The following is a 27,369-nucleotide window of genomic DNA, read 5'->3' as shown; positions in this document are numbered from 1 at the left end:
GTAAAGAGGCCACTTTATGGGGTTTTTGGGTGATGCCAGAGTGTCATAAAAAGTACTGTCCCATCAAATGTGACCCAAAGATCCTGCTGATATCAGATGAGGCAATCTGAAAGCAGCGATGATACGCATACATTCACTTATGTACATGTGTGTGCACATGCATGCACAAACCAGCTCCAGACTTGCCAAAACACACATGCTTATTTTTTGTGTGCGAACATATCTGCAGGATTTACATGCAGATACACACAAACACACAGTCCCACTAACACAATAAAACACACACACACACACACATACACAAACACAATGTACAACACATAACTAAGACCTGGCCGAGGATCACTATCATCACATTTTTTGTAATTCAGATTCAGCTCTGAAAATGTTTTTAATGTGAAATATATACTAAGTTGAGGCTCACAAATAAATGGATGTGTACAAAATGCAGTTTTACAGATTCTGAAAATTGATGATTGTGCAAAAAAGAAGAGCTCAGAGGTTTTTTCAACTGCAGCGCAATGTGCACAAGAATTACAATACTGAATGCTAAAAACTTATAAGACAACACATAAAACTGATATATATTTAAATTTACATTGAAACATTGAAAAAAGAAATGTAACCCAGATGTGTTACTTTTATATGCGATATCAAAACAATTCTCTTAAACACTTGTGGTTAAACGTTACACTCCTGAAACAATTTCCATCTGTCCACTGAGAAATTACAGCAATTAATTTGATCATAGTAATTCAATTAAATTAAATTGATGTAATTCATGTAATGTATGTTACATTATGAGTGCTACACATTTCACTGCACCGTTGAAACAGTTTGAATTGTCAATCTTACACTATATCTGTTACCTAAGTGCCATTTTGTTAGTACAGCTCTAAAATGCATCATAAAAAGTTCATGTTAAAACATTTTAAATAGCATCACATCACTGCAAAGTGTATAAAAGCTACATATACTTTTAAATAATTGTTACCAATCCCTTTGAAAGGAAGCAGTTACTTTTGAATGCTCAAAAGGCTATATAATTTATCTTGCTTTACAAATACAGGCTGATTTTAACTTTTTAACACCACAGGAGATTGTTTCTTTTTAACTTGTAAAGAGTCTCGTGTGGAGTTGGAAATATTCCTAATCAGGGTCCTGTAAAAAGTGCTAAACAGGTTAAACCTTTCCAATCCAATCTACAGCTTAACATTAAGAGGATCCCAGGAAAGGGTCTCCCCGTCCACTCATATCTGCTCAAGAGGAGAGCGTCTTTCCAGGCATGCAACGAGTGAGGTAATGACGAGGGCTGGTGATCATTAGAGATCTGAGAGTTTCTTTTCGTAAAACAAGCTGCACTTATGAGCTAAATTCACAATGAAAATATGTATATGCAAAGCTGGCAGCACTTTCATTTCCGTTAAATAGAATAAACTGTATTTGCTTTACTTAAAGTGCAACTTCAAATCCCTGTGATTTAATCATAAGCAGCTAAATTAAGTGAAAAATCACACAAAAAGTGATCAAAGCTTTAACTGAACAGAGAGCACGCAGGCAGATACTCTTATCTGTCTCTCAAGAACACACGCACACATACACACAAACACACACACATGCACACACACTGGGCGACAGTACAGTCACAGTTCTCTGTCCCTGGGACGCCGCCGGACAGCGGCTGCTGCCAGAGGATAGCCGTCTGGATATCGTCTGCATTAATCTGCCTCTGGCTCTTCCCTGTGGCTGAGGTTAAACCCTGGATCCTGAGGCAGAGCTAGACAGCTGTAGGGCAACCGTCCGACCTGGACTCCCCGCGGGCTACCACTACCGCAGCCTCGCTGACACTACTGAGCTCTGCTGTCCCGTACAAGGGGAGGTGGAGCTGAGATAGGAATAGGAAGCGAGGAACTCCCTAGTTTCGAAATACTTAACTTCCCGCATTAGATTTTTTTTCCACAAATGACTTAAACTGAGATTTTTGATTCTCTCCTTTTTAGCTTAAATTAGTGATGAAAATCAAACAAAGAATAGGACAAAGTGTAAATCGATGCACCTACTGGTTGTGGTAGCAGAGAGGGTCAGGGATGCACAGTTCGGAAACATCCATCAGTCCACGTTAAGCATTCCAGGTGTTGCAATAAAAAAAGCGGATAAACAAACAGCTGGGGTGGGGTGGGGGGGGGAGCTGGAGGAGGAGATCAGTTCCTAAGTCTCCACATATCTTGCTGAAATGTTGGTCAGGTGTCCCTGGGTGTTGTCTCCCCTCCCTCCCCTGTTCAACACACACTCACACAATATTAAAAAAAAAAAAGCCAAAAAAAAAAAAAAACCTCTTGCCTCGGCCCGACAAACTCCAGTCTGCACAGGTGCTGCACACTCAAGCTCAGGAGTGCGTGTGGAGAGAGGAAGAGGTGATAAAGAGAGGAGAGGAGGAAAAAACCTGAGGTAGAGATGAAGAGAGGAAGTAAGCGTAAAGAAGAAAGATGAGGGGAGTGATGGAGAGAGAAAGAGAGAATAAAAGACAGACACAGATGGATGGAGAGCAGCAGCGGTGAGAGCGCACTCAGGCTGAGTAAGTCAGTGAGGGGATTGAGTCTCCATTGAAGTCATGGGGGCTCTTTAAGAGCAGGAGGGAGTGGCTTGGTGCCTGTGGAGCTGCTGCCATTGGTCACATTCAGGAAGGCTGTCCTGGGAGCAGCCAATGGGGGTGACAGATTACTGAGCTGGGACGAGCTAATGAGGGACCAGTCTGTGTCCAGTCATTCACAAGGGAGCACTGCAAAACACATGTAGACCCCCTCAGACAGATAAATAGTGAATATGGTTATAAAGATGAGCTTCTTGGGAGTCACAGCTGGTGTTTATAGCTGCAGAAGTAAACTGAAGTGGGCAGAAGTAATTGATAAGCATCAGAAGTAGAAACACGCTCACTGAAAGCAGTTTAAAGAGGTCTGTTTACAGTGCTTTAAAAGGCTCAGTGCCAGCTTACAGAGCTAAACAGCTCCCTTTACTCTTTTATCCTCTCCTCTGCCTCTCCACAGCCTGCTCTCCTTTAAAGTAACGGCAGCTGCTTCCCACCACATATCACCAATCACCCTCTACAGAGAGGGGGATCCACCAATCCCGGAGGAGGCAGGATGAGCGAAACCGAGAGTGATAATGACCTCGGCAGGAATGATAATAATGATGACGACGACAGACAACTTTGAGTGGATCTTTACCGCGTCGGTGTAATGTGGCAGAGGAAACCCAAAGCCCCCACCCCAACCCTCCCTCCCCTTCAACCCACTTCATCAACCCACATTTTCCTGATCGATACAAAACCCATCACACGCTCTTATTGATCACAGCGTTGCTGTGTCGCCAGAAGCCTCGGGACAGACTCTGTTTCCCCAACTGTCTTTTAAATAAAGAGGAATTATAAATTTGAATCTTTTCATGTCAGTCCGTATCAAAGTCACGGGAGCGAGGGCTGATTGCTTTCATAAAAGCAGCTGTGCATTCTCAATTAAATTTTTGATCAATATTTTGGCATTTAATGTACTTTCCCGTGGAGGGAAAACCAGGATATTCCCACTGATCTGATTAAGACATCCAGACATAATCAATAGAGGAGATATGTTTATGTTTTTAATGAGGCAGAGAGAGAGAGAGAGAGAAAAGAAAAGAAAAGACACTAATGTTTAGATGGTATGTATGATTTCACATTAGGGATGAATAGAGGGGATGAAGTTAATTAAATAAAAATGAATAAATGTTTAAGTGAGATGCAAATTTAGAAGGCATGTGAAAACATCAGCTATAGCAAATTTTATAAAAGGTAATTAAACTCTTTTTAATTGAATAAAGATGATCAAATTGACATTCTTATCTATCATGGTGGATTCATTTCGTTTTATCAATCAAAAAACAGTTATTTTGTGTTGCCAGTTTTTTGATGTGGGCCATATTGTGAGTCCAAGGCTCATCTGCCTCCTTCCCACTCAGCCAGCCAGCTTACACAGCGAGGGGACACCAGGGCTTCATGGCATCTGACAGGAAATCTATTGAGCGCACAGTCTGTAATCCCACTATCACGCTATCGCCAAACGAAGAAACAGTAATCCAATCATTAGGTTTGTATTTAAGCAAAACAGATTTTCAGCTCTACAACCAAGACTGTGTGTCTTTAAGCAGATCACAGCGAGTCTGCACGCAGCACATTTTTCAGGCAGCAGTTTGTGTTTTTCATAATAGTTTTGCTCTCATTTGCTGTTTTTCATTCTCAGCGATGTATTCCCCATCTGAATGCAGGAATATGGCCTTAATTTAACAGAGAACAGATGGAATGAAAAGGGAATTGGGTTTATTTTTGGAGATTTAAATACAGTGTGCACAATTGAAAATGTGTGCACTCGTGAAGAAAACGCATAAAACCTGAACAAAACGTTTCTGAAAGCTGATCTGAGATTTAACCGTCTGTGTGCAATCAGGAGCTTGTTTCTGAAAAGTGAAACAGAACCAATCGTTATCTGTCAATAAATAGTAATTACATATTGCGGTGAGTTGAGGGACACAATCTCCCCGTCACACTGGCTGCATGTAATTAAATTCCTGATTCATGAGCAAACTGGTCTTTTATGTTTGACCTTCTGACCTCTCTGAACAGACACTGTTTGTGCGGCCGATGGCTCAGCAGGAAGCTCACTCTGTGCTGTGGACAGGGCTGCAACTTATCATCACTTTTATTGTCCATTAATTATTTTCACAATTAATCAATTAGTTCTTTGTTCTATAAAATGTCAGAAAATGCTGAAATACATTTAAAACTGTTTTCAAAAGGCCAAGATAACATCTTTAAATGTCTTGTTTTGTCCACAACCCAAATATGTTCAGTTTAATGTCAAAGAAAAAAAAAAAACACATTTAAGAGGCTGGAATCTGAGACATGAGACTTTTATGCTCTATAAAATTACTCAGATTGATTAACTGATTCTAAACTTAGTTGTACATTAATTTAATAATCGACAGCTAATCAATTAGTTAATTAAGTGATTATTCTTTTAGTCTATATAATGTCAGAAAATGCTAAAATATGTCGATCAGTGTTATTCAAAACCCAACATGATGTCCTGAAATGTCTTGTTTTGTCCACAACTCAAAGATATTCATTCAGTTTACTGTCACAGAGGAGTAAAGACACAAGAAAATAATCACATTCAAGGAGCTGGAATCAGACAATTTGGAGGTTTTTTTTTCTTAAAAATGACTCAAATCAATTAATCTATTATTAATGAATTCATAATCAACTGATACATTGTTTCAGCTCTGGCTGTGGATATGACTTTTAACAGGATTAAACTTTTTGTTAACTGATTTGTTTCTGGAATATATTCTGAAATATATACACATATATATATATATATATATATATATATATATATAAGAATAATTGAATGAAATGCAAGACAACAGAATGTTATGTTTAATGTAATATTAAAGTAGCTCCCTTACAAAGAATTATTGAGGAGCTTCTCTCTCTTCTCTTTTTTTTTTAATGAAGTCATTACATGACCTTCTGCTGCTTTAATCAAAGTACTGTTAGTTCAATAAAGAAATCTAGAAAATATACGAGTCAAACAGTCTTTTTCCCCAAACATATTTCGTCAGTGATGTTTCACTTTTGAAATGATTAGTTATCAAATACAATTTTGTTTTTAATTGTAGCAAGTTGATCAAATCAGTTTCATCTCAGAGAAAATTAGGACTGAAAAAACTGTTTTCATTCAAATTAGATTTTTTCTGCTCAACTCAGAACAAGAGAAGAAAACCAGCTGATGATTCATGTTCATCATACGTCTTGTCTTATGAGAGCCAAAAAATGAAAAATAAAGAAATATCATTATTAGCTTGAGATAGAAATTTATGTTATTTAACTAACAATTTATTCGTACTGAGGAAACTAAAGTCATGTGAGGTGTACAACTTCATCTCTGCCAGAAGTACTGGCACACTGTGGAAACATGGTTAGAATAAAAAGAAAGAAAAAAGATATGAGGAGTCCGATGTTTCTGCTGTGCACATTTCTGAAAGTAATTATTTATGGAGGTGTATGTTTTGTTTTTTTCTCTCTAGTTAACTTTGCAATGATGTAGTTTTTTTGTTTCAAGATGCTTTTGCTCATATTAAATGTTTTAACATCTTGGGACCATGTCGGATGTAAATGCTCTCACTCTAATACTGAAACAAAATATTTTGAAGATACAAATCACAGTTACAACAATTAATGGATTGAGCAATTCGTTGTCAACTACTAAATTAATCACCAACTAATTTGATAATAAAAAAAGTAAAAATGATCTGATTCCAGCTTTTAAATGTGTATATTTTCTGGTTTCTATTGTTTTTTTTGTGTGTGTTTGTCCTAATAAATAATCTGTTTAATAAAATGATGCAGAAACAAATGAGTAAAATCAGTTCCTTGTTAAAAGTTGACACATCGCATTTGTCACAAGTCATATCCACAGCTACAGCTGAAACGATGAATTAATTGATAAGTTTTCAACTATCGAATTAATCACCAGCTAATTTGATAATCCATTAATCAGTTGGAGTCATTTTAAAGGACAAAAAAAACACCTAAATTCCTCCAAAGATTCCACCTTTCTTAATGTGATATTTTATTTTACTTCTCTGTGCCAATAAACTGATTATCTTTGGGTTTTGGACAAAACAAGACATTTGCAGATGTCATTTTGTGCTTTGGCAAACACTGATCAACATTTTTTACAATTTTCTGACATTTTGTAGACCCAAGAACTAATACATTAACTGAGAAAACAACCAACAGATTAATCAACAGTGAAAATAATGCAGCCCCAATACGAATTAAGTTTTCATCTACACGTATAAAATTTGAGCCCTCACCCTAAAAACAAACACATTGTACACAGATATTGAGATAAAACTTTTAAAATGTGAGTGTAAAATCTTCAACTCCACCTCCAGAAACAACCAAATCAACAAAAAAAGTGTCTTTATCAATCGACTAACACGCAGCTCACTAAAAACACCCTGAACCCCACAGATCCATCACTTCCACAATCCCCTCTCACTGCCACACACTCGTTTGGCTCGTCTGCCGGAGGAGTGTGGAGAGGGATAATTACTATAGCCACAGGGCTGCATTAATCAGCTGGGTGCATTTGTTGGTTTTTATTATGTTCCACTCCCCCTCTCTGGGCTGCGCTGCCTGAGCCACCAGGACTAGACGGTGCTGGTGGAGGACTGCGGTCGCCCCGCTGCCCGTTCACGCTGGGTTAATAAATGCTATTAGCCTCTATCTCTTGCCTCTTAATTTCTCATTTAACTGAGGACAGTTAAAACAAAACTACGAGAGCGGCGGTGTTAATCAGGGACTCGTAGCAGGACTCAGATATCTTGATTGAGGGAGCTGGACACACAGGATGAGGGACAGAAATGTATGCTGGGATGTGTCTTGCATTGAGAGTGGACCTAATTTTGCTGTCAAACTGAGATATCCATAATGGCAGTTGGTCATTTCTTATAGTGGTGGTGGGATTTGATATCTCTGACAGTAACCAACAGGCAGAGGATGCCTAAAAATGTTAAATGAAATGTAAAATAAATGCATATTTTAGCTTCTCCTAAACTGTCCGTCTGCACTTGCACTGCAGCTTCTTATATTAAGGATACACTGTATTATAGTTATTTAGAGATAAGATCCCTTTGATTACTCATAACAGTGCAAAATCTCAATATTTTACTTTTATCATGATTTTAAAGAAAAATCAGTCTTTATAAACTCTTAAATTACTTGCACTGGTGCTTTCCTGCATTGTTGCACCAACACTATCACTGCACCACTCATTATTAAAATGCCCTCAATCATGATAAGACACTTTGGTTAAATGCAATCGCCAAATGGCATACATTATCCTGAGGACATTTTTCTAACCTGCAACTGTGCTCCAGTGAAAGCCGTGATTGTGATTCCAGCGACAGCGAATGGTCTCCACTGTGTTTAATCACATTAAATATAAACAAAATCAATTGCGCCACCATGCTCTAATTTTAAACAGCTCCTTGACACCAGGCGAATCCTCGGCGACTCGTCTACGTCACCTGCATAACACAGGAGGGTCTGGATGGAGTCACCTCTAAAGAGAAGCCAGGTTGTGTCATTGCCATCCAGAAACAGGATCAATACATTCCTCTCAAGTTCATTCCAATAAGGCAGCTGGCAAAAACGGCCCTCGTGGTGTCAGCTTTTTACAGCTTTATGACGCTTCTGCGTACGAAGCAAGCCTGCTGTGTTCAGAGAAAACAGCTAGCGCCAAGAGAAGTGGGTAACTTTACATGGACGCTTTGAGTGTCTTCTGGACAAACAGATTAAAGAAAAAATAAAAATATGTTCAGATCTCTTAATATTAAAGGGCCAGTTCAAACTAAAATAAAAGTACATATTTTTCCTCTTACTTACACCATATCAGTCTAGACTGTTTTAGTGTGAGTTGCCGAGTGTTGGAGATATCGGCTGTAGAGATGTCTGCTTTCTCTCCAATATAATGGTATTAAATGGCACTCGGCTTGTGGTGCTCAAAGGGCCAAAAAAATACATTTGAAAAACTCAACAGCAATGTCTCTTTTCAGAAATCATGACCCAGATACTCAAGATAATCCACAGATCTTGTTGTGAGCAGTTTCGTGTAGAAACTATATTCTTTCAGCCGAACTACACCAGCCAACTGTGTCACCACGCAGAAGGACGTGTACGTCTACTAACTTCACTACGGCACAGCTAAGTCAAGGTGGACACCAATGATGTTTACGTCTCACACTGTCATGAGCACAATCCTCCTATCCATGAGTAGATGCAAAAATGTCTTTTTAATTTGGAAGTGAACTGTCCCTTTAAAAAACAGGGTGCAGCATGTTCTTTAACACAACAGCTAGCTTGTGCTTAAAAAGGCATGCAGCTAGGGGTGTCAACTGTTAACTGTTAGTAATTGACTGCAGAGAACTTTTTTTTGACCGGTTATACATGTCAGCCTATCAGCTAATTTTGTTATTCTTTAGTTTACTGCACTGCACGCCATCCAGGTCAGGTGGGAGCTAGCCTGAGCGCCCCTTATTTGGCGATTACTTGTTCCGACCCAACAACATTGCTTTGGAAACATTGTACCCATCCTCTGGTCTCACACCAGGTCACCCCTGCAGTAAGCCCTTCAATTTTCGGCTGCAAAACCTTTTCAGCACTAACTATATTATATCTGTTAGTTCTGTAAGCAGTATCAACACAGCCAGTGGTGCTAACACAGTTAACAAAGCTAAAGGGGTTTTGCGGCTCAAAATGAAAGCAGCTTACTTACCAGGGCGACCTGGGGTGAGACCAGAGGGTGTCGCAGTGTTTTATGCAGCAACACCGTCCCACCACTCGTGCACCATTACCGGCACTATGTGTACATCGTGTGGCTGTCAGAGGCCCAAAATTAAAAACATCTAAAAAGGACATCATTGTGTGCCGACGGTCAGTTTTGTTGACAATCTATCCACCTCCAACACAAAATGTTGTTTAAAAGCCTTTAGCAAATCAAAACTGAACCTTTCAACATAGTATACAGCAAGTTTTTTAAATTTCTACTGCTATAATTTAAATTAAAAGATGAATTAATAACAATAGCTCCCTGAGGTTTTACAAAGTAAAAGTTCCTCCTATGCTGACACTTTCTTTTGCAGACTGCATTCCCTGGTGTTGGCTGAGTGTAATACGCACACTTTTTCACTAATTAATTTTATCGGCGATCATTAAAATAAACCGCTGATACTAGATCTGCAAAATATCGGCTCTGATAATTGGCCAGGCTAATATTAGTCAGCAAGCCAACAGAAAATAAAAGTCAAGAAATTAACAAGACAAAACATTAAAATCCCTAAATGGATAGGGCTTTGAAATGCTAAGGACTAAAAAGAAAGGCCCTTTTTATTGTTTTGTTTTTTTTTTTCTTAAGAATTAACTGGTTAGTCGCAGTACTGATAGCAAAATTAACCAAAACTGCCCTACACTCACAGAAAATGCACTTGGAAATATGTGCGTGCAATACTATGTGTTGCTCTACTAATCTGTGCAATAGAATAACAGTTTTAACAAACTTGTGAATCACTAAATCTCACCAAAAACTGTTTAAGAAAAGGGAAAAAAAACTGTATGTTCATTGAATTCGTGTCACGGAGCTACCGTTTGGGCTCATACCGACTTCAACGTCTCAGAACACCCACAGGGCACTAGTAACTCTTCAATTACCAGCTTCACTCTGAGGAACAGTTAACTTAAGTACAAAACTTTCTGTTTCAAATGACTTATAGCGTGTTTGATAAGGAAATTATCCGCTTTGCTCGTCCCAATCCCACGACAAAAGACACTGTTTCTGTATAAATTATCTTCATAGATAAGAGCATTGTGAAAATACTTAGAGAGTCAGTGGCGTATCCTGTGAAACAATAATCACATGAGCATGATTTCGAGGAATAATCAACTTATTCCACTGCATAATTTTAACATCTACTGAGTGTACACACATGCACTTGAAAGCATCATGCAAAGGAGGAAAAAAAAACATGCGGAGGATTTTAAACTGAAGGAGTTGCAGCCTGTTTACACACTGCTGATGAATATAGTACTAAAAACAAACATTTATGTAAAGCAGCCTCCGTTTGGCAGTAAATCTCATTTTGAAGAGCGGCTCGGTATTCCAGACTTGGCTCCCCTAAGATCCAGGGATGACTTTCATTTAGTCTCACCTCTCCATCCAACTGGGGTCACCCCTGTTGGTATAGCAAGCACAGCAGTCACATTGCTCCACCATGCGCGCAGATTGCTTACTAGAACCGCCTGGAACCTTTCATATTTCTCAGTCAGCATTTTTACAGGATAATTTTGGCAGCCTTTAAGGATATCGCTGCCTTAATAGAGGATAAAAATAAACGGGTGGTGGAAGGGCTATATCAGGCCGGTATAATCTTGTATTCTATACTGTGTGGAGCTAAACGTCTGCCTTTGGCTCCATTCAATGAGATTAAACTTCTCCCCGGTTGATTCCAAAAGACCATTTGTCCTATTTTTAAAACTAGAAAGAGCGTTTTGAGCCAAGTAAATCCAAAAAGGCCAGTTAAATTGATTAAAATACTATGGTGTAAATGGCATTATAGAGCAGATTCTTTGCTCTATATCCCATTGAGCGATTCTGGTCAGCAGATTTCTATAGATAGTCAGATTCAGTTTGTGTTTGTACGTGTGTGTGTGTGTGCACGCTTGCATACATATACAAGCATTGTGCGTGTGTGAGCGCTGTGTGAGCATATTGGTATGGCTGTGTGTAGACTGAGTTCTGTTTAAGAAAGCTTGTCAAAATGTCTCAAAGAAGGAAACAGCTTAATTCAATCAGCGCTGCCGCTTTCAAGACCACAAGGGAGCCGGCTAATGGTGTTAGAAACTTGAAAAGTTGGAAAAAATAAGCTTGAGGAAGTTCTCACTACCTGGGAAAGAAGTCTGTTCCTTGAGGCTTTCCTATACTGTATGATAGTAAAAGCTCCACTCTTCTGGGCCTTGTTGCTTCTCTGTGAGCTCAAATGCTGGATTTTAGTTTGTGCTCCTCCCATGAGGGGCAAAGCTTTGCAGAAGTTAGAGGAGGGTTATATGAAGTTCAGTGGAAATGTGTTTTTTTTCCCACTACTCAGCCAACTTTTTTAATAAAAGACAAGAATATGGATCGCGATGTTCTGCAGAAGCATGTTTGGAAGTGAGTGGATGGGGAGTTGGAGAATATACAGGTTTAGTTAAAATGGGAAAAAAGAAACCCCTCTTCTAAATAGGCATCCTGTGGGCATTCCCTTTCAGAAATTATGAGAAAGAGACAAATGTTATGCCAGAATCTGGAGAAAACATGACAGTGTCTACGGCTGTGCTGTGCTGTGAAAAACTGTGGGTCTATAAGGCATGCACCTCGTTTGTTTTATGCGCCCTTCCCCCTTCTCCGACATTCACCCCCATTAATTCCGTGATTGTGTCTTCCTCTCATTTTCTCCCTCGTTATGCATTTAATGTTTCCAATTTGCCGTCATCACAGAAAAACGCCACAAGAAGCTATAAATTCTTTTCTAATTCCAAATAATTAGGATTACACGGACCAGTGGTTTTCAATCAGCGAGATCATCTCAATGATAGATGGTAGGATAACTGGTCATTGCCGAGACATAAATATTGTGTCGTTCAATTAATCTGGTCTAATGAGGTGTCAAAGCTGCCACTCATCCATCAAATACAATTAGGAATAAACACATATGCATCGAGATGGGTAATTAATAATTAGCAAAGCAAAGAAAACAGTATTGGTTTCAGCAACCACATTCACAGAGCAATTTACCACAGCTCTTTCTTCATTCGATTTTTCAAGTGAGTGAGACAATGCCACATCAAAGGAATTTCAATCAATTTTTACCCGTTTTTTGTGTCTGATGTTTGATACGCTTGCTGCTTCTGCCAAGACACGTGTCATTTTAGAAATGAACCTTAAAGAGGCAGCTCCGAATCACGTTAAATGACAGTTTAACCTTAAAAAACCCTAATCTGGGTGCCTTTCACCTAAAGGAACTACAGCTACACCTGGAAACAAAGAGCGCTCCTAAAACGTGATGGATAGAGGACTTTTCTGGACCAAGAAAGAGCCAAACATTTATTCTAGATCTTGGGAATTGGGGACTGTCATCAACAGTTTGTCTTCATCTCTCTCTAAAGCCCACAAGGCTCATTGTCCTAAAAAAAGACATTTCGTACAGAGTGTTCATTGTCTTCCATTTTCAGAGGGCAGTCAAGCATCCTGACAGAATACAAAATTGCAGTGCTGGGACGAGACCTCCAGTATGAAAATAATAATTTATTCTGTCAGGTTCAAAACATTATGTTCCAGTTGTCAAAAGCTTCCATCAGAATCTGTCACACAAAGGTAGACATGTTTGAGACACAATCGTATCAAACTCTGACTAAGGTCCAGCTTATTAAAACCCTCTGTGACACCAAAGTTGACATCTGTCAAACAGACATGCAAACAATTACAAAGCCTCACCTCCAGAGTTTTTGTCATGTTTGGAACGAGGCTCGGTACCATTCACGTTCAAGCCTATATCTAGAATTCGGCATCACCACCGAACCGTACCGTTTTTTGGCACTTTACTACCTCTGTAATGGTAGAGATGTAAGTTCAGTTGTAAAAAGTCTAAACTTTCAGCAAAAGTAAAGGGAGAATCTGTGGGACTGCAAACTGGAGCAGAGTGTGCTGCTCCATGGCTCTGTCCAAAGACAGCACACTCTGCAAATTGTACACACACACACATATAATTTTTTTTTTCCAGTGCATTTTTATTGGCCATCAGCCTCATGTTTACACATGAATTATCAAAAAATAGACTGGAACTGTACATAAATGCTCCAGGTTGCAGCTACCTCTGTGAGACACAGCTGAGCCTGCACAGAGCTGCTGCAGAATGCTGCATGAGTGAGACATGCAACTCAAAAATGCATCATACAGCTTGTGGTATAGACACGTGCAAGATTTCCACCTGGCCTTGCTGTGCAGCCTTCCAACAGCAAGCTTTAGAAATAAAACTAAATAAAAATCGCTCAATCAATGTAGTAGTAGTAGTAAGTATGCAGTAAGCATGGTTGCATGTAAACAGGAATATAAGTGAAATATTTTAATTATCCACATAAACGGCTTAGATTAAATAATGTCTTTTCAGCCAAAAATGAAATATTTTGCACGAGTAAACATAGTGACTGATGCAGTGTAAGTGTCCAATGCTTCCTCCTAAAAAAGTGAATGTAGAGTGTGGCCCTGCAGTGTCCCAGCTGATGGTGGTGGAGACACGTGATGCAACAGAAGTCAGTGGTGTTGTCTTCCTGATGCAAGTCTACATAACAGGCTATAGACACCGAGACACCCCGACGGTTCAGTTCAGCTACAGCAGCAGCAAAAAGGCAATTACCCAGAGGCATCGGGGCGAAAGACAGGAGGAAAATCAATACATAATTTCAGCATTTCAGAGGGTATTTCCTTCAACTGAGTCAATGTCTCAATTTACCGCCATGAGTTGGTTGTTTTTTGAGTTAATCTCCTTTTGTATTTCATATTGTACAATGAAAATGTTAATAAATAATGATTTACCTATAAATCCCTTACCTGTTGTTGGTTATATAAGACAGCTTCAAGAGGCTGAATGCTAATACAGTTAGAATTTGAATCCGCTGAATGTGAGTTCTAGCATTAATAGGAATTGACAGCACACTGCTATGAATTTTGAGTCTGAAAAAGCTGATTCTTAATTCACTAAAAAAAGGTTATGCAGACGCCTTGCTGCATCCTGTGAGTGGCATATTTGGGAGAAATTCACTTCACCTGACCCCGGGTTAAGTGTCTGAGAGGAATTTCATCTCGTCCTAATGGCACAGGAGTGTGTGGTGTAAGTTCACACAAAGTTTACCACACAATGCCATTTTGTACCTTGTCGCACTCCCTTATGGAAGCGGGCAGATGGGCAACCCCTGCGTACCCGGCACCAAGATGCCATGGTGAAGTGACAGCAGCCAGACACAAAAATGAAACAAATCAATAGTGGCGTCTCTTATGGAGAAGACTGAACCACGGCACAACATGATAATGACCACAAATGCACTCATGCGTTGAGGCTACCCCCAGAGAGGCGCTTCTTTAAATGAATGTAGGTTAGTATGATTGACTAATCGCCTACTAAATTAGAAAGGACAATATCATACGGCTTTGTGCTGCTTCTAAGAGTCTGCTCTGGCTCACAGGAGCACCTATTGCCCATGATGATTGTTAAACATAATGGTACACCTTCTTCCATAACCTGGCAATTATACCGGCTGCAAAAACTTCAGGCATTATCTCCTTACAAAATAGTAAAAGACCCATTTTTAGGATTAGATATAGCGAACTTTTATGTTTTGGATTTGAATATGAAAAGGAGACTGGTGGGGAGTGCAGGGAGCCCAAGGGACCCAAACACAGACTTCCTCTAAAATGTTAATCGTTTGGCTAATTGAAGGTATGTTCTTTGTCGGCTCTGCGTTTTGGAGGGTCCCTTCTATGGACCGAGCGAGCACAAGGTAGCAGGGCTTTCAGATGTTATTGTATTTGACTGCTGCTGCACCGGGGCGCCAGTGGATTTAGGTGCTTTTAAGATAAGTTACGGGGACACGCACGCACAACCGCAGACGTGCGTGGAGAGACACACGCCAGCCTGCATGTATACCCACCCCACACAGCGAAACACACACACACACACACACACACACACACACACACACACACACACACACACACACACACACACACACACACACACACACACTAACACATGTACATGGCATCTATTTGCATTTCAAAAGAGCATAATTGCCCAGGGCGGTGGCAGGGGGAGTGTGGCCTCAGGATTCCCCGAGAGCGCCTGTGAAGTTAACGAATCACGAGTCTAGACTCAACCGAAGCTCCTCTTTCATACGAGCATATTCACACCAACATCCTCCTGAGTAATAGGCAGGTAGAGTAGTCACACACTGAAACACAGACAACTCATTTGCTTCTGTTGCAGTCCACGCAAAAAAAACCCTGAAATGATCCTTTTTGTGAAAGATTTTCAGGAGGATAGTTTCTAATTGTTGAAAAATGTTGAGCTCAGTCATTAGCTATTTTACAGCTGACCAGCTCTAGGATGAGTCACAAAACAAATTGGGATAAATCAGGCATTTACATGCACTGCACATTAACATGCAGTTAGTCAGTGATCAGATTTCACCTCACAATATTTAAGAGGGGCCTTAAAATACCATTAATATGAATCCTGAATTTAAAAAAATGTATAATACTCAGTCATCAAAACAGACTTAATTATTTTGCTTTCCTTCTGGAGACAACAACACAAGTACAGGTATCAATTTACATCCCTTCGCACTGCCATCAAAGTGATACTTTTCTGTTTCTTTGTCACAGACTTTATAAAAACCAGTCTGAGCTGCACTTCAAACTATGAAGCTCTAGGTACCCCTCTAGAATCAGTTTTGGACGTGTCAGTTTTCATGTAAATTCCCTATTACATGCTTCAATGTCTTTCAAAATAAACTTCTGTGTTCACAGGAAACATAGGTAACCAGCATCAAAACTACTTTGTTAGTTTTAGGAAAAGATCATGGTTTGGTTTAAAGATAAATTTGTAGCGTAACATCAAGATCAAAGTATGTCATGTGACATAAGCCACCTTTGTTACATAATGTCAACCAAGTTATGTGCAGGGATGTACCCAACCCAGAATTATGCCAGTCGAATCAGATTTTTTCCATATAATGTCCAGTATAAAGTGTGAATGGGTGTGACAGCCGCATTCATGTAATATAGTAAACAAACTAACAGCACTAACAGACCGGCAATGTCGAGCAACATTGTTTCCCAACACTAGATACCAAACAAAAGCCAGAGACTGTGTCGTATTGAGTTGCTGTAAACTGTGATTTCACCACTTCTAACTAGAAGAGAGAAGATAATATTTTCTCAGAGCCTTACAAGGCAAAGCCTCTCTTCCTCTACATCCCGTCTCCTGCAGCCTCTACCAAAGAGTAGCACAACAGTTAAGAATGCTCACTCTGTAGCAAAGTCTGAGCACCAAAATGTCCTCAGAAACACACTACACAGCACAATGACTATCAAAAAAAACAACAACAGACTGCTCAACTTGAAGCAATTTCAGTCAGCTGAGGGGTCTCCCACTGATGATTGCCATATTTGCTGCCCCAGGAATAAGGACTGTTAAACAAGAGATATTTGCGGTAGCAGAGGAAACAGTTTTACTAATCAGGAGCTCTAGTGAGTGATTCTGCAGAGTCAACAGTTTGTTGAATAAGAATTTGCATTAAAACAATATTTAGCAAATTTTTCCCTGTATCCATCTTTCATATCATGGTTTAGATTTTATTACTTGATGAAAAACGTGACACATTTTGTCATAGGTCTCATTCTCAGACATCATTTAGTTTTAGTCTTTTTGTTGTGAAAAATAGGAGGTCAACAAATATTTTTAATCATAGCTTACAGGGACAAAATAAATACTGCACTGTGTTAATGCAAAGGGCTAAAGAAAGCACATCACTGTAACAAAATAAAAAAACAAAAGGTAAAGACTGCGTGTAAAAATGGCCAAAACCAGACAGCATGCTGAGCTTTGTATCAGTGTATAGAGATATTTATACACATCAGACAGCCTTGCACACTCAGACTCATGGCAGTCCAGTGGGGACGGTCAGGGAGTGATAGAGGAAGCTGAGGCGATGCTGAGTCTGGTACTACGTGGACTACAGTCAACTGAAAGGTAAGCTACCTCGTTGCAGGAAAGACTGATGGCCTGGCAGAAGTGTTATTTGTCTTGTATTGCCGGGTGAGCCCTCACGTCCACTCAGGAAGAGATGAAAGAGGGACGGACGGTCTGTCTGGGAGAAGTGCTAGCAATGTGGTGGAGGACATCTGTCACCAGCAGTCATCACTTAACTGAGCCCAGAGCTGCACCACTCACTCAATGAGAACCTCACCAGACTTAAATGGGAGCGCTGGGCAGAGCCAGAAAGAGACATGATTAAAAATATGCATGAAATGAAATGAAATGCAAATCCTTCACCCTTTTACTTTAATACTGAGCTCAAAAAATGGACACTATTTGACAAAAAAGAATCTAGTGTACAAAATTAGAACAAAGAATATTCGAGATCATAAACAACAATTGGCTCTTCTTCAACCTTTTTAAAAACAGTTATATTTTCTAAGTTTTCCATCCCATGTTAACAACCACGCAGACTAACACACAAACACACTTCAGTATCTAATAGGAGCTGGCGCTGCACGTGGAGGTGAAGGACGTGCGGAGGGGCCGCCCTGTCTCATGACACAATAAATGACTGTGATCCAGGTTCCAGCAAAAACAAGGCCTGCTTTTCAATTCCACCTCTTTTACCCGGATGAATGATGAACCCTAGGTAAGAGGTGCAGTGTTGTGGTATTAATATACATCAGGGGCCAGAGCGCCACACTAAATCAGGAACCCCAGTGCATTTGTTATTCTAATGACAAGCAATAGCCGTGTTGGGGCTATGTGGAGTCGGGAGATCTTAAACTGGGAGAGGACCAAAGTAAAAAAAAGACTAAAAGTAAAAAAACAAGGAAAGGACTTGAGGAGGAATGACTTGGACACTAAGACTTTACTGTGTGGTGTTTGATGTTTTTAGAAGGTTTTCTTTTATTTTCAGTATTAACAGTCAACTAAAAATGGAAAGGATGAGAGAAGCAATAATCAATTAGTTGAAGATCTTTATTGGCCGATAGTTGTCTTTATTTTAAGACTTTCTGAGGATTGGCAGGAACCCTGCTTCCATCGGCCTAATGGCAAATAAGATGATATTAACTGACAGCAGTGGCAATGTTTTTCTGTTGTGTCTGGGAATGTTAATAATAAACTGTGAGACCATAACCAACAATAAGAATTTGGACTGATTAATACAATTGATTAAACAGTTACAAATACATATTAAATATAATGTACTGGTGTTAGAGGGACGCATTAAACTCACTAACAGTGCATCAGGGGATGCACCCTGTTTCTCTGATAATGCTACATCGTGAGCCATGAATCTGTGTCGAAATGTGCAGGAGGAGAGCTATTTGAACTTTTCTGTTAGCAGCCAGCTGTTGAAACTAACCGCTTACGGACGTCGCAATAAGCTACATTATGATGCAATCAAGCTCGAGCATTGGGCGAAGGTAAATTATATCGTTATTATGACTTTAAATGTAATGTAAAATGTAGTTTTTGGTGAGAAACTTGAATAAAGACGTGTTTGATGGAGGAATTTGCTGATGTTTCCATAGATATTAAAGAGATAATTCTGATATATTTTGCAAGGCGTTTTTTAAGCATTCTTAAGAAGATGATGTGAAAGTTTTTATTGAAGGTTGTTTCAATGTTTATGATTGAATTTGTGCTTCTTCATAGGTAGTGTAATGACGGGCTGGATTCACAATCATTTCAGCGCATTCTTAAATGGCCCATAAACCATGTAAAAATACAATGTTGCATTAATCCACACAAATGGTAGACAAAAGCAATCTCTCTGAGTGCTAAAATTAGAAAATATAACCCAGATAAAGCCACATTTCAATCAATGCAAGCCACTTTTTAAAATCACATTAAAGGCTCTCTACTTCAAATCACTTTTATTCATTTCGGAGGTGTTTTAACCAACAGCTGCTCATCTGACCCGACGGATCATAAATCAGCTTTCAGGAGAAGATCGAGTGAAAAGGAGAAGAGAAGACGGACGATTCTGGTGAACTCTCCGGATTGAATAATCAATACTGACAAAAATAAATGGCTCGACTATTTATCAAAGTCTGTGGTCAGCGCTATAGCAGAATTCCTGTAATGTATATTTCATACACTTTTATGCTCATTGATTACCTGCCCTGTAGTTTGTAAATTACGTGTATATTGATCTGCTCATCATACAGTTGTGGCTTTTACTGTCGGCCATTTGTGCCACTGATAAAGAGATCAGGATTGAACTCAGTAATATAAATCTTAAGCCACTTTCTGCTAATATATAAAGGTATTACTGGGTAAAATAAGACATTAATACAGCACATTACATCACACTATCATTTGAAAAAAAGCTGCTTTTATTTTGATAAGCAATAAAAAAAAAGCTGACAAATTTCAGAAAAAAAGTTACTGTATGGGAAAAACTAATCAAGACTTTTGCGAATGATAATAAAAATATTTAGGTTTCACCAGACCACTGTTTGAATATTGGTTATCTTTAAATTGTTACTTACTTAACTGACAAAAAAGGGCACTTTCTGCAGCATTACAAGGTGATTCCTGCTCCTGAAGTCAAAAATATTGATTTAAAAGTGATAAATCAAACACGAAAAAGAGAATACCCTTCAGAAGTACCATTTATTCTCATTATCCGAGCTTATGTGTATATTCCACGGGGAGATTGAAGTCAAAAGATGACCAGGAGTGTCACCGTGAATCCGAACAGATTACACGAGAGGGAGAGAGTTAGGGTGGGAGGAAAAGAGGCAAGGTTTGGATCGATGGCGCCAGATCAATGATCAATAGGCCGCTCTCACCAATACACTTCCTGCTGACGCTCGGAGCTCTGGTTACACAGATGAAAATGGGTGGGCAGGGCCAGAGTGTGATGATGATTTATGTTAGCGGGGCAGATGTTTCATTTTGGAGAGAGACTATCTGATAGACGTGCCTGAATGTCACCGCCTGGACAGTGAGTGAGTATTTTCATACCAATGGACTGCTGCTGGTCTGCGGGTGATATTAAGAACAACTAGCACAAATCTTGACTTACGGGAAGTGGAAGAAACTCTTAAAGTAGTCAACAGTAAAGAACAAAGGGAAAAAAAAACCTTGCCAAAATGAAATAAAATAAATAAAGAAAGAAAATTTGTCATCCAAATTCCAACACAATTCATCACTTTGGTGTAGAATTGGGCACCAGGGAGGTTGGAAATCTGACAAAGAGGAAGAGGAAGTATTTAAAAGGCTTAGTTTAGTCTGTCTCATAAGTAATGGCAAGTCATTTTTTATATTTAAGACAAAGTGTGCTGTTTGCAGACCTTCTCTGCAGACACTCAGTGAGAAGGATGCAGTAACTAAAGGGGGAAGATAGCAAAAAAGATCTAAATCAATATCAAACTGGCCAGGCAACCAAGAACAAGGCAATAGATCATTTCCCTGCAGTAACGTGGATGATATTTTATCATTATGGATTACAAATAAACTATATTCATCACAGTTTTTGTTATAAAACTGCTCCACTGTAGAAGCTTTTTCTCATAGAAGAAATGAAAATGTGACTATATTGGACAAGATTTCAGATGAAACAAATCAATCTGAAGTTGACCTAATAGAACTTTAATAGGACTGTATTAACACTAACTGAGTTTCATATCAAATTTTCTTTTGATGAACTCGATTGGGGTTTAAAGAAGTACAGAAAAATAAGTTGCCTTTTGATTTGATCCATTTTTTGTTGTCATGACCCGTAAAATCACACATTTCACAAAAACTAAAAGCAGGTCCAGGGGCCCAAAGTGTCAGGGTCCACCTAGCCTTCGTTTGTAAAACATCACTTAAATCCGCACAAACCAACCAAGAAAAGACTTAAAAAGATCAAAAAGAGACACAAAAAGAGATTCAAAGGAACTACAAAGAGACATAATGACTAAAAAGATCGCAAATCCAAAAAAGTCTTATAAAGTCTCATAAGTCAGAGAGGTGGTAGGGCCTTTACATATCTGTGCCCAGGGGCCAAATCTCTTATAATCCGCCAATGGCTAAAAGTGTGCACTGTATGCTCCCAAACCGAAGAAAAAAAGTGACATTTCACTTTGTTTGAAAGCCGTTAAGTGATTTGGGTGCTCCGTGAACAAACTTAAAAAAACACAATTTGCAAAAGCGCATTACTCCAGAACCGCTCAGTTCATTTTCGGTTTCCAAGGGGAGTTTTCAACAACTGTAGATCAAAACGCCTCTGGACACAATAAGAGAGACCTACAAACAATCAGTGCAAAAACACATGTGACATAGTATTGAGAGATGGACAAATGTAAACAGACTACAGGGTGCAGATATTAGCTGTGATGGTGTAACTTCTAGATTTATGTGGATGAATGTTTGGCCCTTTTTCCCATTAGAATTTAAAAATAATCCTTCAGCAGAAAGTTTCAATTGACGTTCCAACTAAGATTGCTGCAGTCATCTTTCAAGACTGACTTAACTGTGCTTTTTTTTTACTAGCTAGGTTGATGCAAGCCATAGTGTATGACGCAAGGGTGTATGAGCCAAAAATGATGTCACTGTGCATTTTGCATAAAAAGCAACGGCTCCAAAAGTTGTCAGTCACCGTCTGAAGGACGCCCCATTAACTAGATAAACGATTATGATTGAACCAGTCTGGCCAAGTTGGCTGGAAATCTGTTCAATGGGAGTGGGACCAGACGAATATGCCAGAGCAAAACAAAACAAAACAAAACAACAAAAAAAAAAAACAGGTAGATGTGTCTGGTTCCCAGGTTAGTATTTTGCAGGAGTGATGTTATTTGTGTCACTACAGCAAGTGCATGACACCAAATCAAACAAGTGTAGCTTATGTCACCTAATGTCTCCAACAACACACTTTGTTTGCTGGTTTACAAGGTCACAGAAACAGAATGACAAAAGATACAGTGACAACATTCACAACAACACTTCCCATACTTTTCTCACATCACTTCAAACACACACTCCTGTGCACACACACAAAGGTGAACACGTATCAAATGTGCACACACCCAGACACACACAGACGAGGGCCACGTTTCGACCTGTCAGTCACCCATGCCTCTCACAGCCAAGGTCTAGTGACAACTGTTAAATCAGAGCATGCCTTCATCCCTGCCATGGCTAATGCTGTTAACTGTAGAGCAGCATCTCGGCTAACACATCCTGGGTTTCTCTAATTACCCCCGAATAAGTCCCGCTCCTCCCTCTGCCCACATGGTGCCCAACTCTACATCGAGGTGGCAGAACAGGCCTGACAAGAGTGTACAGGACCACACAGCATCACTGAACCGCTTATATTTCTTGTCAGTTTCATAGTAAAGTGCTAATCGCTCTATTCTTTAACTTCTGTGCATCTGTGACGAGGATGCAGCTCAATAAAGATGTGTCCCCCCCGCCTCCTCCAGATCCCACCTTAAGTTACCCCTTGCAACTGTGTCCACCCGGCTCTTAGCCGTGGTAAATTGGGTTAACGCTCACTAAGTGTCCCATCGTTAGCGTTGTTAATTGACTACTGCGTGTGATAATTAACAGGGAGCGGACTGCCTACCTCGCTAATCTTATTTAGGTCATTTGCATTTAAAATGGTTTTGGTCTCTCTGGCAAGTTAAAAAAAAAAAAAAAACAAGCTCTTGGAAATCATGCTTGATGGGCGAGTCGGGCTGAACAGCCACTTCACATAAAAGCCTGTGAAATTGGGGGTGATGCATTCTTTGTGAAATGTCCAAGCCTGTACTATTTGAACTACTTCATATATATAAAAGATGCCTGTAATTTTAAAGGGATAGTTCAGTTTTTCTTTAAGTGGGGTTGTATGGACAGTAGACAGTATATTACATACAGTAGATGTCAGTTTGGAGAAGCAGGCTGAAGTCCAACATGGAAGCTAATCAATATGCTGCTGTGGAGGGGTCAGCAATAAAACAAATTTTAGCCACATAAAAAGTCCCTCCTAAATAAAAATGAATGCTTGTTAAAGTGTACCCTATATCAAGTGTCTTTTTTGCTTGTTTTGTAGATTTTTACGATGATTATGTTTCCTTTTTGGTTTTATTACACCTCTTTGAAGTAAACTGGTATCTTATTTGCTTGTTTTGGGTCTTTTTAAGGTAATTGTGTTTCTTTTTAGCTCATTCCATCCGGTTTGGAGCAGGGTTCGGACCGTATGTAGGGCCCTTCTGTGTGGAGTTTGCATGTTCTCCCTGTGTCAGCGTGGGTTTTTTTCCAGGTTCTCCAGTTAGATTGATTGGTGACAGTAAATTGACTGTAGGAGTGAATGGTTGACCTGTCCAGGGTGTACGGAGTGGGCTGTCTGCAGCACGGTAAAGCAGTGACAACACTCAATATAGCAAACACTTAAACTGATATTGTTTTTTTTTAGGTGGGACTTTTTTAGGGCTGGCCCTTGAAAGTTGGACATTCGAATCATCAGTAAGAGACCCAAAAGTCGACTAAGACTGCATCAAGTCAAGCAGTCGTTCTTTCTCCTTGTTTTTGCAAATCTGCTGAGCTTCTAGGGGCATTTTGGTTGTCTGATTTTGCTGTGGAGTGAGTACTCTTAACTTTCACTCTACTCTTTGGTACAAGCAGCTGCGGACATGCAGGAAGCGGCACGGAGGATGAGAGACAGACTGCACTGTAAGTCTCTGAGATTTTAGAAGAACATTATCATCTCTCTTCTTGAAAGTGGTGAATTTACAGCTCACAGCTATTTTTGTTTCATATCTAGTGACAGTAAAAAATGTTGCAGATTTGCAATCTGCTGTTAGCACCATTAGCTTATTTACCATATTACATGAATACTGCTGTCACAATGAATGTCCTGCTGAGCTCATTCAAACTTTATACTTTATTGGAAAACAAAAAGGAATCGTCAAAAACTTACATTAAATGGCCAAGTCCCACTCAACTGACATAATTCTGTGTCAGGTACAGCCCTGGACCTTTTTTAAGGTGGCTCAAATACATTTCATACTGACACCCATTGCAGTATGTTGCTAAGCTTCTGTGTCAGGCTGCTATTTCAAATTTTGGATATGTCGAGTGACATCTACAGTATGTAATACACTGACCATGGATAAGTATCTCATACAACCATACTTAAAAAAAAAAAACTGAACTATTCCTTTAATATAAAAGACAAGAATGAATACAGCATCAAAGTTCTGTGAACTGGACCTGTAGGACCGTGTTTACCAAAGGCATGCTGTCCCATAAAAGTTCATCACATCCCCATTTCTCTCACTAACTCGTGTTGTGAACTCTTAATGTATGAAGGTTGATTTTGTTGTCGTGCTGTGATACCTCCAGATAAATGTTTCCTTTGTTGAAGCACCTTCTGTCCTATTTTGGCAATGACACGAGCGCTCGGTAGCTACAGGGGAGACACACGACTGAGCACTCCTCCTGATTCACAGAAGCATTAACACAGCACATTAGCTCTGCGGAGTAGTGGGAATGAAAGATGGGCTAACACCGCTGCCCCAGGCAAAGTGAAGACGTACACTAAAGCCAGCTGCCATCTATTATGGATAGCCAGTGCCGACCCCCACTGTTGGTGTTACGGGGGTGACAGTGCTGTCCTTGCCGAGGCGTTGACCTTCCTTAGTGGGGAGAGGGCGCTGGGCAGATTAAAAGTGGACTGGCTCACCGTGCAGTCCAGGCGTGCCCCTGATGTTCTGCCCAGATGGTAACCACACACACTCTTGAACACACACAAGTAAATACATACACACACATTCTGCTGCATCCTGGGATGGCAGATGTGGGGTACGAACACAGCCGCTCCTCAGGGTGCTCAGCCTTCGGAGTCTACACAGTTTTTTTCCACCCACTCACAGTGCAACACGTGCGTGCACACACACATACACACACACCCCACATGCAGTCCTCAGAGGTCTAACCAACCCTCACCTCCTCCACCCTCCTTCTGAGTGTTTCTCCATCACTTAATTCTGGCTGTATGTATGTGAATCATCCATCACTCACTCAATCAGTCCATTGAATTTCATTTAGTGCGGTGTTACACAGGGCATGTGATTGATTCACTGGTACCTTTTCACTGAAGCTTGAATGACACACAATGCTGGTTTGTAGACGTGCGCACACACACAGCCACACACACACACACACATATATTGCTTGCTTATACGCTGCTGCACTGGGTCTCCATTGCCGGGGGGGGGGGTTGGGTGCCCATGCTGCCAAAGAAGACCCCTGTGAGATTTACTCAAGGTCGCCATGTCCAGCTGGCTGTGCCAACATCTGTTCAGAATGGCCTCAAGACTGGCATGAGAGAGGCCGGTCTACGCTGCTTGACCTTGGATCAACTGCCACATTTGGAAAAATAAATGTTGCCGCAGTTACGACGGGCTGGCTGATGTTGTATGAAGTCCAAAAATATTGCTTATTATTAAATTAGTCTCATCAAAGCCTAAGTTTCGTGACTTGGTAAAATCAACAGTAGCTTCATTCGTAGTAGAGCTTTAATGCAAATATGTCTGTATTGGTGTAAACTAAAGGGAGCGATATAGCCAAAATCTTCCATCACAGTATATTTTACAGCACAGTAATTGTTCATTCCTATGGGTTGGTCTGTGGCACATGAAGCCAAAATGGCTCAACTGCTGTGAAAAACATTACCCGGACGACCCGGGGATGATCAGTATTATCTTTTCAGTGTGGGGCCCACAGAGCAGGCGCACTAAAGACTTACAACTGCTGAGTGTGGCCAAGTGGCTGACCTCTGCCACCCAAATGACGAACTTCTGGTTTAGCGCTCTGCTAACATGAATGGGGATAAAACATAGACTGTATATAAAGATGGACAGCATGACAGCCCCCAAAAGTGAAGCTTAAATATCTCGATCGCCCCCTGGTGGCTGGCTGCAGTATAAGCTATATAGGTTATAAAGCCCACAGCCCTGCATGTTAGTGAATCGTGAATTTTTTTCTGTCATTTAAAGTAGTTCTCATCACCCTGATAAATGTTCAAGTGATCGTTTATCTGATAAGTTTGGTTTTAATGAGAATTTAATTCAACAAACAGCTGACAGCTGTGTGTGCCAATCCATGCTCTTGCGTTCAATGGTGCTGCTTGTGACTGGTCGGACGGGTGTTTCAGCAGGAACTCCCCCTCTGCAGAGATCGCTACTGTGCAAAATCTGGATGAACAAGACTGCAGAAGCTATATTTGGGATATGTTGGCTTCACTTGGCTTCACTTAAGCATAGTGGGTGTAAGTGTTATTCAATCGTACAACTCCTCTAGATTTTTGAAATGTTATTGGATGAAATGGATATAAAATTCTGACAGTGAAATGAGTCATTTTGCAGGGGCTGTGACATTCATTTATAGACTACGCTGTTGCCATGTATTTCAATGGGAAAAAGTCTACAGTACCATCACTAACCTTGAGATGGTTAACAGGTTGGCTTCTACTAATGCTGGCTTGATAACTAGCATTGATGACAGTAAAGTAGGACCGTTCCAGAGCAACATGCATCTGAAATATAGGGTGCACTAGTAGCTACAGTGTGAGCTGGCAACAGCAATGAAAAACAGTGTAGGTGTTACCAGATCTGAAAGTGGTCTTCAATGAACACATTATGCAGGACAGATAATCCAAGGATTTGTTTCTCAGATTTCTTAAACAAGGTTTGATCAGGATAATTCAAAGCTTTGGATAGAAGATACAAGGTTGTACTATGAAGCTATTCTAAAAATATGAAGTGATTTTTTAAAATTCACTGTTCAACATTTAAAACAATTACAACATATTTCACAACCAAAATGTCCTTATGCTGCTGCCAAAGGTCTTTTTGAAAAATCTTAAATACAAGCTACCTTACCTTCCTGCATCATCATCTGTATGTTTGATTTTTGTCTCTCGTCACTCTTCACGATGACAGC

General features: G+C 40.0%; 1 protein-coding gene across 2 annotated transcripts in view; it reads right to left on the bottom strand.

The window, feature by feature from the left end:
* The window catches only part of LOC121955513 (steroid hormone receptor ERR2-like), a 170,576-nt gene that overhangs the window by 47,630 nt on the left and 95,577 nt on the right, over positions 1 to 27,369 (bottom strand). Inside the window, exon 1 of one of the 2 annotated variants that reach the window (XM_042503509.2) lies at positions 2,061 to 2,211. The exons of the other annotated variant lie outside the window; for it this stretch is intronic. Coding sequence (XP_042359443.1) covers positions 2,061 to 2,110 — 50 coding nt within the window. The 5' untranslated portion in view covers positions 2,111 to 2,211. Of the gene's footprint in view, positions 1 to 2,060; positions 2,212 to 27,369 lie in introns of those variants that run through there. 2 annotated transcript variants of the gene reach the window in all.

Source organism: Plectropomus leopardus, chromosome 16, assembly GCF_026936395.1.
Source record: "Plectropomus leopardus strain MGB_pleo_1.0 chromosome 16, ASM2693639v1, whole genome shotgun sequence".
In the NCBI taxonomy this organism is placed as follows: Eukaryota; Metazoa; Chordata; class Actinopteri; order Perciformes; family Serranidae; genus Plectropomus; species Plectropomus leopardus.
The sequence above is the reverse complement of the archived record's forward strand: the minus strand, read 5'-3'. Positions and strand labels throughout refer to the sequence as shown.